At 44.9% G+C, this 17,803-nt stretch overlaps 1 protein-coding gene across 2 annotated transcripts; it reads left to right on the forward strand.

Annotated features, from left to right (window-relative positions):
- Positions 1 to 1,191: 1,191 nt before the first annotated feature.
- On the forward strand, positions 1,192 to 14,458 carry hdlbpa (high density lipoprotein binding protein a). Of its 2 annotated transcripts, none has more exons than XM_084444881.1 (28): positions 1,192 to 1,255; positions 2,584 to 2,655; positions 3,600 to 3,714; positions 3,861 to 4,027; positions 4,122 to 4,337; positions 4,483 to 4,689; positions 4,838 to 5,053; positions 5,236 to 5,442; positions 5,573 to 5,680; positions 5,765 to 5,869; positions 6,007 to 6,085; positions 6,201 to 6,340; positions 6,431 to 6,535; positions 7,472 to 7,585; positions 7,708 to 7,794; positions 8,196 to 8,327; positions 8,420 to 8,638; positions 8,763 to 8,984; positions 9,375 to 9,593; positions 9,684 to 9,822; positions 9,938 to 10,089; positions 10,745 to 10,849; positions 10,944 to 11,078; positions 11,171 to 11,314; positions 11,408 to 11,587; positions 12,114 to 12,230; positions 12,390 to 12,530; positions 13,070 to 14,458. In XM_084444881.1, the coding sequence occupies exons 3-28, from the start codon at positions 3,639 to 3,641 to the stop codon at positions 13,157 to 13,159; spliced, it is 3,822 nt and encodes a 1,273-aa protein (XP_084301007.1). In that variant the 5' UTR covers positions 1,192 to 1,255; positions 2,584 to 2,655; positions 3,600 to 3,638; the 3' UTR covers positions 13,160 to 14,458. The 2 variants fall into 2 exon arrangements, with proteins under 2 accessions (XP_084301007.1, XP_084301008.1); XM_084444882.1 differs by having other exon boundaries at positions 5,239 to 5,442.
- Positions 14,459 to 17,803: the final 3,345 nt, after the last annotated feature.

Below are 17,803 nucleotides of genomic sequence, written 5' to 3' on the forward strand. Positions count from 1 at the left end.
TCATGTATTTTGTTAAAAGTGTTGTGTGACATGTCAATAACATGATTATTTGACAAATATTTGTCTAGCCTAGATAATATTAAGGCCTCAAATTGTCTGAGGCCTGGCAGCCCCCCTGCGATCGTTGACGCCCCCCTAAGGGGTGCCCGGACCTCCAGGTGCAGAGAAATGCACTTATGGTATGAACAGCCAGGTTCCTGGTCTTCTGGTGTGAGCAGCCATGCTCCTGGTCTTCTGGTGTGAGCAGCCATGCTCCTGGTCTATTGGTGTGAGCAGCCAGGCTCCTGGTCTTCTGGTGTGAACTGCCAGGTTCCTGCTTGTGTGAGTATTGATGCTTCACGGCGCTCTCGCATCCAGTCTGGCGTGAGAATGAATAGTTGCTTCTCGCTGTCATCACACCTAAACCACGCCCGGCGTAGCTGCTAGTATTTCCTCAAAGAACGCTGATATATGGACAGTGTCCAGACTGATCTGCAGAGATAAACAGAATGTAAGCTCGCTAGATCTGGATGGTCTCACAAAGTTAATCAGCACCCTAATGTCACTGTACATGTACAGTATGCTGACGACATGCATTCATGGGCGGAGGTGTGATCTATACGTTGTAATTTTTTATTGTGATATCCGTCTCTTCTCTCTGATTGATTTTCAAATCTTGGGAGAAATAGGGATAGCCTTCCTATGCATGCTCATTAATTCATAATTCTACTATCTTTGTTGATATTATCTCCCAGTTGGTCGACTATTGTCTGAAAGCCTGAATTATTCAAATGTGTTTCAATTATATTACAGTGATTCAATTCAATAGCCGATGCTGGCTGTTTGATAAAAATCAAACCTGAAAGTTCACTTGAAGATCGACAGCCTGGCAACAATGGTGCACTAATGTTAGGGGATCCCACAAGCAAACTTTGTCAACTCGTCCAGGCTACTCTAGATAGGCCTACTTTGGTTACAGCGTGGTATCGGATATTATATTCAGTCTAGTAAACCATGAGGGGCAGCTCAGTTTACCGAAATGACGCAGAAAGTCCATTTTAAGGGCATGCAATGTGTTTTTAATATGAGTAACACAATGTACTTTTTCTTTCCATGAAGTAGGTGATTTGTAACCGGAGGCTTTAACGTGACGTCCAAGGATACGATTGGAGGGTTGCCCCGGTATATATGTGTCAGGCTTCGGTCCCACCTTCTCGCCAGTGGAGTTTCATCACAGCTTCTGCACCATACAGGGCAGACGAGAACATAAACACAAGTAAGTCGCTATTACATAGTTTTCACAATAAACATAGGAATATGCACATTAGCTCTGACGTAGGCAGTGTGCCCTCTAAGTGTAGCGATGACTTTACATTTGGAGAATGCTGTTGATTAAGTATTGCTGTAACAAAATGTGCTCTGGCCCGACTCCATGTAATTTCTCCCTTTGCTCAGCTGTATTCCTTATGCCTACGTGGACTTTGTGTTGCTAGCTTTATGGTGTTGATCTGCTACGATTGAGCATTTGTCATCTGTGATGCAAACGAAACGGTAACACTGCAATAGCTTAAGTATATGAGCCAATGGTTGAATAGTGTTTCATTGCATAATTCAAGTTTACAAATGGAGTTTCAGTAGAATCTGGGCTGGCTAGCGAGCTAGCTAAGCTAGCATGGCACTGCTAGCGGTCGGCTAACGTTACTAGTACAGCGTGCGAGCGAGCTAGCTAGCGAGGACCTACGTGTCATTATTGCGCACGGTCAAAGTTTATGGCTGAGGAGTCTAGCTAGCTGGTACCAAGTTACTAGCTAGATAATCTTAAGCACCAATTTTAGCTTTTATGGGTAACCTACATCCACAAACGGAATAATTTGTAACAATTGGCTAATGAGAAATGTGTTTTAAATAAGGCCTATGTCTTGCAAGCATGCATTCCAATTGGCATTTTTAGGGATTCGTCGGACATTAGCTGCTGATAGTCGACGTAGCACTAGGTAGCTTACTAGCCAGCAAACACTTCCCCTGGTTATTCCCTTGACTATAGGGCTAGTTAGCCGATACAGCCCCTAATTTGACATTTTGCTAGGTAGTTAGCTGTGTTTGGTTTGTTGAATCTCTAAAATCTTAGCTGCTAGCTAGCACTATAAAGTTAAATCGAACCTCTAGGGCTGTAGGCCATTATCGTTGCTACAATGCAACCTTTTGCTCAGGCCTCAGGATTCCAAGCAGCTTTCCATCGGCATTCACATAAGTCAGCCTTTTTTTTTACTTTGTAAAACTTGGTTCTACAAGTTTGTAACAGAATGGTTGAGAAGTTGATTAAAGGCTCGGTGTAAAACACGGTGTAGCATAAACCGAAATTACAGCTTTTTGCAGTGGTCTGTGTAGAAAATTACACCCCTCACTAGTGATACAATAATATCCCAATGTTTGTCAGGGGGTTGTAATAGCTGATGCTGTTATGCATTGAAAAACGTTTGTTTAATGGGCTTATCCTTGAAATACTAGGCCTAATTCTTTTTTGATTATCTTTATTTTGTACTATGCATATGCTGTCTGTGTAAAAGGAGACAGGAAAATATCTGTGAACATTTTCCTTTTCAGGCAAAAGCTGGCAGGCTGACACGAACAGGCAGCTTTACAGGACGGATTATCTGGTAACTGACCATTTAGCTGGTAAGATCTGACACTACTCTAAGCTCCTAATTAGGCCTACAGCCTCAGGGCTGCTGTAACCTGCAGGTTTCAGGTGGGAGTCAGTAGAATTGACCAGCCCCTCTCAGTAGAATAGTCTTGGTACTGGTACTGGTAGTATGCAGAGATGCAATGTTATTGACCCAATTACAAAACCATATGCATCTTTTAGGTAACATCCCACTCTCCTGTTTCTCTGCATTTCAGAGTATGTTTTTTCTGGTTTGGTTAGTAAGTTGGACACTCATTCAGGCTACTGGGCCTGTTTGAGTGCGCTGAGCAGCACTCCGCTGCTCAACCATGAGGTCTCCACTTTAGGAGGTTCCACTGAGAAGGAAGAGGCCCCCAAAAGGGTCTCCAGAAAAGTGTGTGAAAACAACCCTACTCAATTTCCAGGATCCCAGCACCCCCACTGGCACCGAGCATGCCTGTTCTGAGGCAGGATGAAGTGGTTAGCAGAGTAATTGCAAGTAGGCTCAAGTCTATGCTACCTGCAGTGGATGAGCTGAGGGGGTTAGTAAAAAGAAAAAAGAAAAAAAAATCCTCTTAACCTTGGAGCTGGTTCACCTAGCTCCTAGGCTTAGAATAGCCGTTGCTACAGGCAGCAGACGGCCCACTGGGATCCTCATAATCAACTTTACCACAGTTACAATTAGCAAAAGTAGTTTGTCCACATAGTAAGGTTTCTTTAACATTATCTCTGGTCTGCTCTTTAGACTGTACACAACAAGTAATGACATGATATGGAAATGTCTTCTTTTGATAAAAGTAGATAAGATATAATGACGAAGATCTCAAAGTCTGCTCAAAATGGATAAACGTGTACTCCGGTTAGATAAAATGTTTGTAACATTTACATGGAAAAATGTAACATTTACATGACATTGTTTTGTGCAGACTGATTATTTTTGTCTTCTTGTCTTTAGTGGCACACTCTGACTCCGTGTAAACGTGGGATTTCGACCATGAGCTCAGTCGCTGTACTTACGCAGGAAAGCTTTAATGAGCACCGTAGTGGGCTTCTGCCAGAGCAGGGTGGTGGTGAGTATCGGCTCTGGCCTGTTTATAGATGTGTGGCCTGGCTACATAGGCCAGTCAAACTGCCTCTTTTGTTTTTACATGCATTTTGAGTGAACTGGCCTATCCAGTTTGTCTTATCCTGGCGTCTCTCCTCACCCCCTGATTAGCTGCCGGCGCAGGGCCTAGTGGTGCAGGGGATGAGGAGGCCCTTCCAACTTACAAGGATGCCTTCCCCCCTCTGCCTGAAAAGGCCTCTTCACCTGAGGGGACTCAGCAACCAGCCAATGCCTGGACAACTAATATCCGTCCTCTCAAGTCCTCTGTCATCACCCAGGTAATGCACTGTTTTCGTGCCTTTATCTGCATTGGCAGGATAAGGAGAACCTCTGCTGTGCCAGACCTAATTTTAATAATGTCCAAACACTTAGGTTTTCCATGTGCCTCTGGAAGAGCGCAAGTACAAGGACATCAACCAGTTTGGGGAAGGAGATCAGGCTAAGGTCTGTGTTGACATCATGCACAAGACCGGAGCCCACCTGGAACTCTCCATGGCTAAAGATCAAGGCCTTTCCATCATGGTATCCGGGAAACTGGATGCCGTGATGAAGGCCCGCAAGGAGATTGTGTCCCGACTGCAGACTCAGGTCAGCACAGATCGAACCATTATTCAGACAGAATTTGTGCGACTAGGCTGTGAATTGTTACTCGGTGATGATTTTGAGTTGCGAGTTATAATGGTAGCTGTTTAAGAAGAAGGTGTTTATAGTAGATTTTTTATCTTTTTATTAGGCTTCAGCTACTGTGGCCATCCCCAAAGAACACCATCGTTTTGTCATCGGCAAGAATGGGGAGAAGCTGCAGGAGCTGGAGTTAAAGACTGCCACCAAGATCCAGATCCCACGACCTGATGACCCCAGCAACCATATCAAGATCTCGGGCACCAAGGAGGGCCTGGAGAAGGCCAAGCATGAGATCCTGCTCATCTCCGCTGAGCAGGTGACCTCTTCAGTTGTGGAATCCTAGTTTGTCTTTTTCCAAATGTTAACTTTTAGATTGTTCACTTCTGTTTCCATGCTGTGATGTTGCGCCCACGTTTGACATGTGTGTGGGACAAGGGACTGATGCTGCTTTGTGTTGCTTCCAGGACAAGCGTGCTGTTGAGAGGGTGAACATCGACAAGGTGTTCCACCCCTTCATTACTGGGCCCTACAACAAGGTGGTGGGGGAGATGATGCAGGAGACCGGCGCCCGCATCAACGTCCCTCCGCCCAGCGTCAATAAGACGGAGATCGTTATCACTGGGGAGAAGGAGCAGGTGGCCCTTGCTGTGGCTTTGATCAAGAAGATTTATGAAGAGAAGGTATGTCACGTTTGACAACCAGAAATTCTGAAGTGTTGGGGAGTTATACTGATGGAATGTTTTGCCCCCCTCCCCCAGGCTAGGTTGCATGCCAATCATTTCCAAGGCATAATGTAGATGCTTCTCAGATTTTTGGGGAGAACCTGTCTAGAAATGTGCTCGGTGTATCCGATCTGTTCCAGAAGAAAAACGCCACCACAATCGCAGTGGAGGTGAAGAAATCTCAGCACAAGTATGTGATCGGCCCCAAGGGAAACACCCTGCAGGAGATCCTGGAGCGTACTGGCGTCTCGGTCGAGATCCCACCTTCCGACAGCAGCTCAGAAACCGTCATCCTGCGTGGGGAGCCAGACCGGCTTGGCCAGGCACTCACTGAAGTGTACGCCAAGGTACAGAGAACCTCCTAGATGGAACCCAGCCTTGAGCATGATGAATGGAGTTGATAGCTAATAAGTGATTAGGATGTATGACTAGAAGTTACTCATGTATGCTGATGACTAATGTATGTCCCTTTTACAGGCCAACAGCTATACTGTGTCCTCAGTCTCAGCTCCTTCCTGGCTTCACCGCTTCATCATTGGAAAGAAGGGGCAAAACCTGGCCAAGATAACTGCACAGATGCCCAAGGTTAGTTGCCAGTGCTTGCATATTTCTGCTCTTACTTTTACCAGAAACCGGTTGTTGGACTGACGTTTTGCTTTTTGTTTCCAGGTGCACATTGAGTTCACCGAAGGGGAGGATAGGATCACCCTGGAGGGTCCCACCAAAGATATGCAGATGGTGCAGAGCCAGATTGAAGCCATTGTCACAGATCTGGTGAGGAATGATGACGCTTTTTACTATTATCCACACTTATGCAAACCACAACCTGTTAGTTAGACATTGCCCTTTTGAACCTCTGAAGATTGTTTGAAAAACGGCAGTGAGTTAGACGCTTTATCCTCCATTTGCAGGTGAGCCGCATGGATTACACAGAGATCAGTGTGGATCCCAAATTTCACAGGCATCTTATTGGAAAAGGCGGCGCAAACAGTAAGCATCTTGTCTTTCTACTGACTTCTGAGCCGTGGCCTATGACGCTGCCAGGGGCTCTTGGGTGCTTAGCAACAGGGCACTGAATTGTGCTCAATCTGTAATTTGTTTTCAGTAAACCGCATCAAGGATCTGCACAAGGTGTCTGTCCGCATACCCCCTGACAACGAGAAGAGCAACCTGATCCGCATCGAAGGGGATCCCCAGGGGGTGCAGGAGGCCAAGAAGGAGCTGCTTGAGCTTGCGTCGCGCATGGTTAGCACACACTGTGCAGTTGAATGTTAAGATTACTCCACAGGGATCACTTTGCACATCATATACTTACTATAAACTTATCTCTTACAGGAGAATGAGCGTACAAAGGACCTGATCATTGAACAGCGTTTTCACAGAGCCATCATTGGCCAAAAGGGGGAGAAGATTAAGGAAGTGCGTGACAAGTTCCCTGAGGTGAGATTCATAAGAAATCATAACCATCCCTTAGACTTAAAGGGCAATGCTCGTTTTTGACAACCTGGACCTTATTTACGACATATTATAAGAAGTTTGACTCACCGAGATCACTTTTGTGTAGTTCGGAGGCCTGTAGAAGAAATTTAAAATCCAGCGCGAGCCAGTATATCCATGTAATGACGGTGATCGGGGCACCGAGAATGCAGTTTCTCAAAATCTATTTTCGGCCGCTAAACGGTTGTTTTCATCAATCAGATTGGATTAATCGACAGTTGAGATTCCTCAACGCGAGGCATTGTTGTGGTTTTCAAATACGGGGTCTTTAGCCTCTGTAATATGATCTTTACACGCCTTTCCCCACTTGCTCCAGCACGCATGCGCACCCAGCGCGCAGACTGGCTATTCTCCGGCTCACATTCTCTGCGCTACGATCGGATTGTTGCTGACGAATGACGACGACAATATTCTCGGCACCAACAACGATCGTAGCGCAGAGAGAATAGCCAGTCTGCGCGCTGGCCTGTGCGCATGCGTGCTGGAGCAAGTGGGGAAAGGCGTGTAAAGATCATATTACAGAGGCTAAAGACCCCGTATTTGAAAACCACAACGATGCCTCGCGTTGAGGAATCTCAACTGTCGATTAATCCAATCTGATTGATGAAAACAACCGTTTAGCGGCCGAAAATAGATTTTGAGAAACTGCATTCTCGGTGCCCCGATCACCGTCATTACATGGATATACTGGCTCGCGCTGGATTTTAAATTTCTTCTACAGGCCTCCGAACTACACAAAAGTGATCTCGGTGAGTCAAACTTCTTATAATATGTCGTAAATAAGGTCCAGGTTGTCAAAAACGAGCATTGCTCTTTAAGTGGAGATTGAAACGGAATTGGACCTCTCTAAACTTTGCGATGTATTTGGCTTTATTTCAGGTCATCATTAACTTCCCAGACCCGGCACAGAAAAGTGACATAGTTCAGCTTCGTGGACCACGCACTGAGGTGGAGAAGTGCGCCAAATTCATGACTAAGATTGTGGCTGAAATGGTATGTACATCAGAATATCTTTTCTATCATATTTGTTAATCTTAACTCTTTTTATAAAACATACCATCTTCTCAAAGTTCATTAGCTCACCTTTCGTACATGTGGTTTTGTGCATCCTTCAGGTGGAGAACAGCTTCTCCGTCTCTGTCCCCATCTTTAAGCAATTCCACAAGAACATTATTGGAAAAGGAGGAGCAAATATTAAGAAGGTGGGATTAGAAATTGAACACAATTCTATCATCGGCCTGTCTTTACTTTTCACCTAGTCTTGATAGCTGTTGTTCATCTAGTCTCACATAGCCAGAGCTATCTCCACACTTTGTTTCATGCTGTGCCAGCGCTGGAGAAAGGTCTTGCTGCAGCCCATCATTCTGGAATGGGGGGGGGGGGGGGTACTGTATTTCTTTAAGCCAATCACAATAGTTTTGAGCAGTGCTATTTTTTTTTTTTTTTTTTTTTTCTTCCCCAACGGTGCCCTTGCAAAATAGTGTTGGGGGATTGAATCTGATTGGCACTGCTGGAATTGAGTAGCGCCAATGAGAGGCTTATTCCAAAAACCTTTGAGTCTGGCTACTGTTCTCCTGACCATACCTTCTAATTCCTTTGTCAGATTCGCGAGGAAACAAATACAAAGATTGATCTGCCTGCCGAGAACAGCAACTCTGAGATGATTGTCATCACTGGCAAGAAGGCCAACTGTGAAGCTGCAAGAACCCGCATCTTGGCCATTCAGAAGGAGCTGGTAAGTTACTAGCCTTCTTAAACATTTTGGTGTTAGAAGACCATTCAAGTTTGTGAACGGCCCATAGAGAAATGTCTCCATTTTGTTTTCAGGCAAACATCACTGAGATGGAGGTGTCAATTCCCTCCAAGCTGCACAACTCCCTGATTGGTTCAAAGGGCCGCTTTGTGCGTTCCATCATGGAGGAGTGCGGTGGTGTGCACATCCACTTCCCCACCGAGGGCTCCGGTATCGATACGGTCACCATCCGTGGCCCTGCTGAGGACGTGGATAAAGCCAAGCAACAGCTGCTTGCCCTGGCAGAGGAGAAGGTTGGTTTCTCCTGTATGTTATTGTTATGTACCAGCGATGTTTGTACATGGGTCTGAATTTCACACTGATTCGGCTGCCAGTTTTTAAATGTTTTTCCTTTATCTTAACTTTGTCTTAACCCAGCAAATTAAGAGCCACACCGCGGAGCTGCGTGCCAAGCCAGAGTACCACAAATTCCTCATTGGTAAAGGTGGTGGAAACATCCGCAAGGTGCGTGACAGCACTGGAGCCAGAATCATCTTCCCCACAGCGGATGACCAGGACCAGGAGCTGATCACTGTAGTGGGCACGGAGGAGGCCGTGCGCGAGGCCCAGAAGGAGCTGGAGGAGCTGATCAAGAGTCTGGTAAGGCCTCTAACCGCTTGTGATACAGCTGTGTGATCATTGGATCTTTATAGGTGTTTTTCCACAGCAAGATCTGTTTAAGCGTAGGCGATTGTCATTAACATTTGGTAGTGACTATTCTTAGGGCGTCTTTTTATATTGATTCAATATTGTGGCGCGCGCCATAAGAATGCGGGCACGTTTATTCATACAGCCACTATCTATTAACCATCAATTTCAAGCATTTTAGCCATAAATGCATATTTGGCATTATGACGCCGTAAGAATAGCGGGCATGTCTATTCTTAAGGATTTATGTTTTAATGTTTTAACAGATGCTTTTATCTAAAGTGACTTGCAATAATTGTGTGTCAATGCTTTACATAACAAAATGTCTTGTCTTGTACATAGGACAACGTCGTGGAGGATAACATGAACGTTGACCCCAAGCACCACCGCTACTTTGTGGCTCGCCGTGGTCAAGTCCTCAGGGACATTGCTGACGAGTATGGCGGTGTGATGGTGAGCTTCCCTCGCACCGGCGCTCAGAGCGACAAGGTCACCCTGAAGGGAGCCAAAGACTGCGTCGAGGCTGCAAAGAAGCGCATGCTGGAGGTCATCGAGGATCTGGTCAGTGGAGAAATTGCTCTCGTTAGTTTTGTTCAGTAGTAGCCTCCATAATTTAGTGGTGGATAACTGTCTCTTTCTCTTGTTCTCTAGGATGCTCAGGTTATCATGGAGTGTGTGATCGCCCAGAAGTTCCACCGCTCCATCATGGGACCGAAGGGCTCCCGGATCCAGCAGATCACCAGGGATCATGCAGTGCAGATCAAGTTCCCAGAGAGGGAAGACCCCCAAGGTAATGGTCCACATTGATCTGTTCCCTGTAAACAGGCGTTTGCAGTGACACTGAGTGACTAGCATAACTTCTCCCTTATCTCTGATCAACTGTCGTGTTCCCTACTTTCCCACAGCGGCTCCAGCTCCAGAGGCCCCAGTGCAGGAGAATGGAGAGGCCAACGGAGAGGTCAAGGAACCTGCGGACCCCGCTGCACCCAAAAAGTGTGATGTGATCGTGCTTTCTGGCCGCAAGGAGAGGTGTGAGGCAGCCGTGGAGGCCCTCAAGGTTGGTCCTCACAGAGACCCTGTTTAGACTGGGTTTTAGAATGTGTTTTGGACGATCAGATTCAAAGTGGACAGCGAGACACCATCGTTTACACCTGTGCGTACCATTAGTCTCCAAATGTGTCCAGCTGACCACTTGTGTTCGTATGTAGTAACTCACTCACTCCTGCCTGTGTGCATGCGTGTTGCTCAGCTGTTCCATGTAAATCAATCAATAATCAGTCGGATTGACTTCGAGCAGATTGTAAAAAGTGTGCACGGAAGCAACCAAAGATGTTTGAAGAACTAATGAACATAGTGGCACTTCCAACTGTTTCAATTGATAGATCACAAGTAATTTGCAACTTAAAAAAAAGTGCAGGATAAGACGAAAAAGGATAAAAAATGATCCTGCATTGATGACGTGTCCCCGACAAGGATGTAAAAATCAGGAGTTTAGACTACTAAAGATATGTGGTCAAATGCGTCCCAGTTTCACAAGAGTTTTGGTGGCCGTTTACACTTGTATTTAGCGCTGTCCACTTTGAATGTGATCGTCCAAAACGCATTCTAAAAGTTGTCAGAGAACAGGCTTCACAAACTGAACCTGTTTAAGTTGACTTTCTGTAATCTGGATTTAAAGTGTGCATTGTACTCATTATGTGCTTCTCTCAAAGGCTTTGGTTCCTGTCACCATTGAGGTGGAAGTGCCTTTTGAGCTTCACCGTTACATCATTGGACAGAAAGGAAGTGGTATTCGCAAGATGATGGACGAATTTGAGGTTTGTCGTCTTGAGCTTGAAATAAAGAGGTGGGTTGTAAAATGCTGTACTTTGATGGCTTGTCATCTTACATCCAACATTGTTTCTCCCCCAGGTCAATATTCAAGTGCCTGCCCCTGAGCTGCAGTCTGATACAATCTTTATTACCGGCCTGACCAGTCACCTGGACCGCGCCAAGGACGGCCTCCTGGATCGTGTTAAAGAACTGCAGGTCGAGCAGGAGGATCGGGTAAGTGAATAGTCTCTTATCGGCACGCATTCCTTTTGGTCTACTAATCCTTTTAAGTCAGAGATAACTTGCCATCTTTCTGCTCTCCACAGGCCCTCAGGAGCTTCAAGCTGACCATCACTGTGGACCCAAAGTATCACCCCAAAATCATTGGCCGTAAGGGTGCCATCATTACCACCATCCGCACTGAACATGATGTTAACATCCAGTTCCCAGAGAAGAACGATGAGAACCAGGTAGATACGAGTATCGCATCCCCTGTTCGTCAGAGGTTAGCCTGTTTTGAGTATTGATGTGGTGTCCTGATGAGTATTTTTTTGGGTCCACAGGACCAGATCACCATCACAGGGTATGAGGGCAAAGCCACAGCTGCGCGTGATGCCATCCAGGCCATTGTGGACGAACTGGAGGAGATGATCTCAGAGGACATCACCCTGGACAGCAGGGTCCATGCCCGCATCATCGGAGCCCGTGGCAAGGGCATCCGCAAAATCATGGACGACTACAGGGTGAGTCTGATTAGAGATGTAATGTATGAAAGTTTCATATCGCGATTATAGTAACCAAAATTATCACTTATCAGTATTATCGCGGTATTATAAAATGTGCTGAATTTTCTAAAACTACTGATACACACACTGAAATAATTTCACCAAGTTTTATATTGAAAACCACTAATAATAGTAGCAGCACTATACAGTTTTTGTTCGCATGAACATTAAAATGCAGCTTGGTTGCTAACTTTGGTTGATGCTGTACAGTATTTACAGTGAGTTTTTCAAAGGGTAATCAAACACGGTTTTAATGATAATTTCATCACGATAAATTTAATCCAATTTTATCACGGTTTATCATAATGATTATACCATTATACTGCTTATCATTACATCCCTAAATCTGATTGTAAAATTCCTTATTTACCTTTTTTTTTTTTTGTGTAAAGAAAGGGCAAGAATCTGGCAATGTCACAGTAACTTAGACTTGTATTTTGATTGATTTAACCTGAGTATATAACTCATTCCTGTCCTTGTGTAGGTTGATCTGAGGTTCCCCCAGAGTGGATCATCAGACCCCAACCTTGTTACTGTAATAGGCCGTCCCGAGCTTGTGGATGAAGCCATTGACCATCTGCTCAACCTGGAGGAGGAATACGTACGTCCTTTTTTTATTTTCAAAACAATCCATGAAATATAGAAAATGTTTTACTTGATGAAGCCATTATGTGGTTTCCACAAGTGGTCTGTTTAACTGAACCATGTTTAGGTAGCGATAAAGGCTTGCCAATCTGTATCTCTTTCTGTATCCCTTCAGATGGCAGATGTGGCTGAGAATGAGTCTAAGATGGCTTTCTTGAGGCCTTCTGGGGGCGGTGCATCTTCCATGGATGAACCCCGTGGCCCATCCAAAGGCTTTGTGGTGAGGGAGGCTCCATGGACCACTGGCAGTGAGAAGGTGAGCTTAATAATTATTTTCCTCCATTTATAACTTATGTAGTGACTTTCAATAATAATGATATAACCACTGAGGGGTGAATAGGGTAAACTTGTTTGGTTTATTTAGCCTAGAACATGTGTCCAGTGCATTACATATCTTTGAATTCGGCAGTTCATTTATTTAAGGTTTGGCATACCTTAAACATGCTCACCTTGGCAAAGGTAGATGGCATTGCACATATTCAGTTCCAATAATATTTTTTTCAGCAAATTCCAATTCTAACTTGAGCATGCCAGTCATGCTCACGCTGCCATTGACACTGGTCAAAAATGAACTGCTCACGCTGCCATTGACACTGGTCAAAAATGAACTGCATGTATACAGATGATGCTTTAAATAAGGATAAAATCTAACAAAACGACACTCCCTCAAACACAACACAACCTCAAACACAACACAACCTATGTTCATGTTAGGAAAACAAATGTAAGGGTTTATCAGTTCTGTGGGCTGTTTTGTGTTTTTAGAGTGCTAACATTTGCTCTCTTTGTCCACAGGCCCCAGACATGAGCAGTTCAGAGGATTTCCCCAGCTTCGGAGCACCAGTGGCTACAAAGGCCTCTCCCTGGGGGCCTAAACGCTTCTGAGCTGTGCTGCTACAGATGGGCCTCAACTCCACTGTACACAATCTTCCCCCTCTTCACCCCCTCTTTGACCTGGGCTGACCGCTGACACTGACCCCACAAACAAGTCTATTCAGTTCTGAAATGATTTCATTCTTCGCTGTCTACTCAAACTGGTCTGCCTTAGTAGATTAATGGTGGAGTTTGAAGTTCTTTCAACAAACTGTATTTGACCTGAGCTTTGTATCCACATCCAGTATGTCCTCTGCAAAAAAAAAAAAAAAAAAAATTACTATTAAGAAATATTGCCTGGTTGTTGGGTGAAGTCAATTCCATGCAGAAAAAGTTCAATGTTGTTAGACTTGACATCTTATTGTGATTTGAATTGTGCTACCAAATCCAAAGCCGTAAAGGTGACCGAGCAAAGCTTCTTAGATTTCCTGAACTGCCCTTCTCTTACTTGCCTTTGCAGGGTGTGGGTGAATGGGTTGAATTACAACTGGTGACCTTTTGCAACTTGTCTGTCCTTTCCTGCTTTTGATTGAAGTGATGTTTGACCATCTTGGTGGCGAGCTGGTTCAGCATCTTCTCTCCCCCTGCATTCCTGGTGTAGCTGTATGTAATTTCGATCAGATGTTTGTCTTTGACACATTTTAGTGGTCGTCTTCTGTCACATTCTTTTCTATTGCTTGTATAACTGTGCTTATGTGAATGGGCAGATCGTACGTACCATGCAGCCTTATGAATTGGTCAGTTGTTTGGAGAGGTTTCATTCACTACAGAATGTCTCATGCTCAAACTGCCAGATGCTTTGGAGATTATATGGGAACTGTACCCTCTCCTACAACACTAGACCCAGAGCTCCAAAGTTTCAAACCCCACACTAACTGTTAATGTACCTGTTTGTCATTTTGTTAGTAGTTTTTGACATTCAAAAAAAATGAAGTTTTACTCACTCTGATCATGTTTGTAAGCAAAAGAGCAGACCATTCTGTGCCAATTAACTGTCTAGTGATGTCATGTGTTACTCATCCTTGGTATCGGGTCAGTGTCCAGTCCCTTTTGTCTTCCAATTGCTATGCAGATTGTTCTGTATCATAGCAATGGCCCTTTTTTTATCAGCCTTATATCTAGAATGATACAAACCAGACTGACATGATGTCACTGAGGAGATGGTATCTGTAGCTTTGACATCAGTGTCTAATCCTTGTCTATATCATTCTAGCCTTATATGAAAGATTATGCAAAAACCATAGAGAAGTCAATTATGGATGACACTGGAAATGAAATTGTCCAAAAAGTCAATAAAAATGGAAAACTCTTTGTATTTTTGTCATGATTTTTACCTCTGCCCCAGCGATGGCACAGGGCGAGGTAATGTTTTCGGTGGCATGGGTGGGTGCATGTGTGTGTTTCTGCGTTTGTCTATTTGCAGGATTACGCAAAAACTACTGGACCGATTTTCACGAAACTGAATGGAGGGGTGTAGGATGGTCCAACTTAAAGCCCATAAAATAATTTGGTGCAGATCTGAAGCACAGATTGGGTCCACAGGCTGCCCAAACACAGCCGGCCTGTCATGTACATTCATTTTTTGACTGATTATACAAAAACTACCAAACCGATTTTTTACGAAACTCGTGGCAGGGTGTATCATGGGCCACCTTAGAACCCATTACATTTCAGAGCAGATCCGAATCACGGGCCAGATCCAGGAATGAAAAAACTTAGAACGAGGGTGTTAGAGACACAGGGTTTGGAATGGGGTGTGTGGGGGGCGAGCCCGGAGTGCACTGCATTGGCCCCCGCTGGCTGTGACCCGAGGGGGGAGCCACAGAGCCACCCAGATACAGCCACCCATTCACCTCCAGTCATTTTTTGGACTAGGATTACACAAAAAGAAAAAACTCGGTGGTGCGTGTGTGTCAGAAGGATTACGCAAAAACGTTTTCATGAGAGTCGGTGGAAGGGTTGAGCATGGTCCAACCCATTAAATTTTGGAGTGGATCTGAATCATGGGTCCGGTCCACGAGTCGCCCAAACATGGCCGGCCATTCACCTCCATTAATTTTTTAGACCAGGTTTATGCAAAAACTACCAGACAGTTTTCATGAAACTCGGCTTATAGCATTTATTTTATTTTTTATTTAACCTTTATTTAACCAGGCAAAATTATTCTGAACAAAATTTGTATTTACAGTGATGACCTGGCAAAAAGCACAAGCTGGGTCAAGCATGGGTAAAGTAACAAACCATTAAACTCTGGGGTGGATCCAAATCACAGGGCGGGTCCACTAGCTGCTCAAAAACGTCCCGGCAGGCCATTCACCTCCATTCATATAGGATTACGCAAGAACTACCAGGCTGGGTGGGGGGGTTAACATGGGCCAATTTAGAAGCCATTCAATTTTGGAATGCACAGAGCCACGAAATGCATTCAGGGGTGGAGATCTGTACTCTCTGAGCACCATTTCAAGTTGTTAGTTTCTGTTTCTGTGATAGGAAGCTGACCGGAAATGGATACTCTCATTATAGTGACTGGAAAAGTATTAGACACAGAAATGGTGTTTCCTATTAACTTTTATTATTGAAATGTCATCTATAGGCCTAGTGAATTAAATTCGCAAATTGTGTAATTAGCTTGTTAGCAGGTATAATAATACAAGTACAAGAAAATGGAAAATCGTCTTCCCAGAATACGTTTATTTTAATAGGTAGGCCTATGTTTTGAATATATAAGATATGAGAAAGCACTTATTAGCACAATAATTAATACCGGTAACACCATATTTAATGAGAGAAAAAAAAGACAATTCAAAAATGGTCAACAAGTGGCCCAAATTAGCATTCATCCATTCATTCATTCACACACAAAATTCATTTGAAAGGTAAAAAAACATTTATTATTGTAAACAAAATTCAACCATACATACATTTACATATTTACCTAATAAATCATAGTGTCTGGGGCTGGTAGCCGGTCTGGCACTGGGGCTTAGGTACAGTAGGTAGCCAGCCAGGGGCTGGGGCTTGGGGCTGGTAGCCGGTCTAGGGCTTGGGCAGGTAGCCGGTCTGTGGCTGGGTTTGGTAGCCGGTCTGGGGTTAGGGCTTGGGTTGGTAACCGGCCTGGGGCTGGGATTGGTAGCCGGTCTGGGGTTAGGGCTTGGGTTGGTAACCGGTCTGGGGCTGGGATTGGTAGCCGGTCTGGGGTTGGTAGCCAGTCTGGGGCTGGGATTGGTAGCCGGTCTGGGGTTGGTAGCCAGTCTGGGGCTGGGACTTGGGCTGCAGCTGGTAGCTGGTCTGGTCCTGATAGCCTGTCTGGGGCTGGGGTTGGTAGCCAGTGTGGGTCTGGGGCTGGTATCTGGTCTGGGGCTGGGGCTTGGTCTGGGGTTGGTAGCCCGTGTGGGTCGAGATGAGTCTGGGGTTGGTAGCCGGTCTGGGGCTGGAACTTGGCCTTGGGCTGGCAGCCAGTCTGGGGCTGGTAGCCGGTCTGGGTCTGGTACATCACGTTTCTAAATTGACTAAAAGCGCAAATATATAGCTATTTCCTGGTTTCGGCCCAGGGTTGTATTAAACAATTGTAAATTATAATTATACAATTGTATAATTATGTAATTGAAAGAGCTGGTTGATGCTGCTAGGGAAAGGGATGTCTGGGGCCCCCTGCTGGAGCTGCTGCCTCCGCGACCCGACCCTGGATAAGCGGATGAAGATGATGATGATGATGATGTAATTGTGTTGCATTACATAACTTAGGCAAAGTATGCTAATGAGGAATGGCTGCATGATTTAGTTATGATTGGCAAGAAGAGATTAATTTCTGGACATCAAAACATAGACTTGGACTCTAAGGGCGCTTTCACACCTAAAGGTCTAGACCAAGGTCCGAACCAGAATCCCGTTTGGCGCTTTCACATTTGTTATTTTTTATTGATTAGTTCCATAACTTTCGCTTTCACACCAGCGGACCAAAGGATATTTGGTGGCAGACTACATTATGTCGTCATCGCTTGCATGGGGGTGCGTCTCCCTATACTTGACACTGATTGGTTTGTCGATGCACGCGAGTCTGCTTGATCCGAAAGTGCGAACCTTTGATTTCACATTAGGCAGTAGCGAACCTTGGTTCGAGCCGAGACCACCTCTTGAGGTCGGACCGCGCACCGTGGTCCAGGAGGTTTCACACCTGTCAATTTGGTTCGGATCAAACTGGACAGTCTGAAAGTCCGCACTAAACAACGTAGGTGTGAAAGGTTCCTATCACCAGTCCACCGGTCCATCACCAGTCCACCGTCCACTGAAACCGAAAATATAGCCATTTCCTGATTTTTACCTAATGTTTACACAATGTATGCAAACAGAGACCTAGCACAGGCAAAACAATAGCAATTTCCCGTTTTTAGCGATTAATTACCTTATTGTGCTAAGCTGGGTTTCATAGGTTTCATATAACGTTAGGTTTCCAGTTAGATTTAAGACTAGTAGAGAGTAGACGATTAGCCGCGAGAACGCTGGGTGACGTTGTGGTCGGTTAGAACTTCGACGAGAAGGTAAGAAAGCTAGCGTATTACCTGCTAGCTAGTTAAAACTTTTCCAGTTATATGCGTTTATAAACACGACTCTTTTATATAGGTAGCTAGACTAGCCTTACTCAATGGCGCATTGGTC

The sequence above is a fragment of the Borostomias antarcticus genome (assembly GCF_949987555.1).
Source record: "Borostomias antarcticus genome assembly, chromosome: 10".
Classification (NCBI taxonomy): Eukaryota; Metazoa; Chordata; class Actinopteri; order Stomiiformes; family Stomiidae; genus Borostomias; species Borostomias antarcticus.

Coding starts and splice junctions, on each gene's coding strand:
- hdlbpa (XM_084444881.1), top strand. CDS start 3,639: ATGAGCTCAGTCGCTGTACTTACGCAGGAAAGCTTTAATGAGCACCGT. Junction 3,715..3,860: donor TCTGCCAGAGCAGGGTGGTG/GTGAGTATCGGC, acceptor CCCCCTGATTAG/CTGCCGGCGCAGGGCCTAGT. Junction 9,823..9,937: donor AGAGAGGGAAGACCCCCAAG/GTAATGGTCCAC, acceptor ACTTTCCCACAG/CGGCTCCAGCTCCAGAGGCC.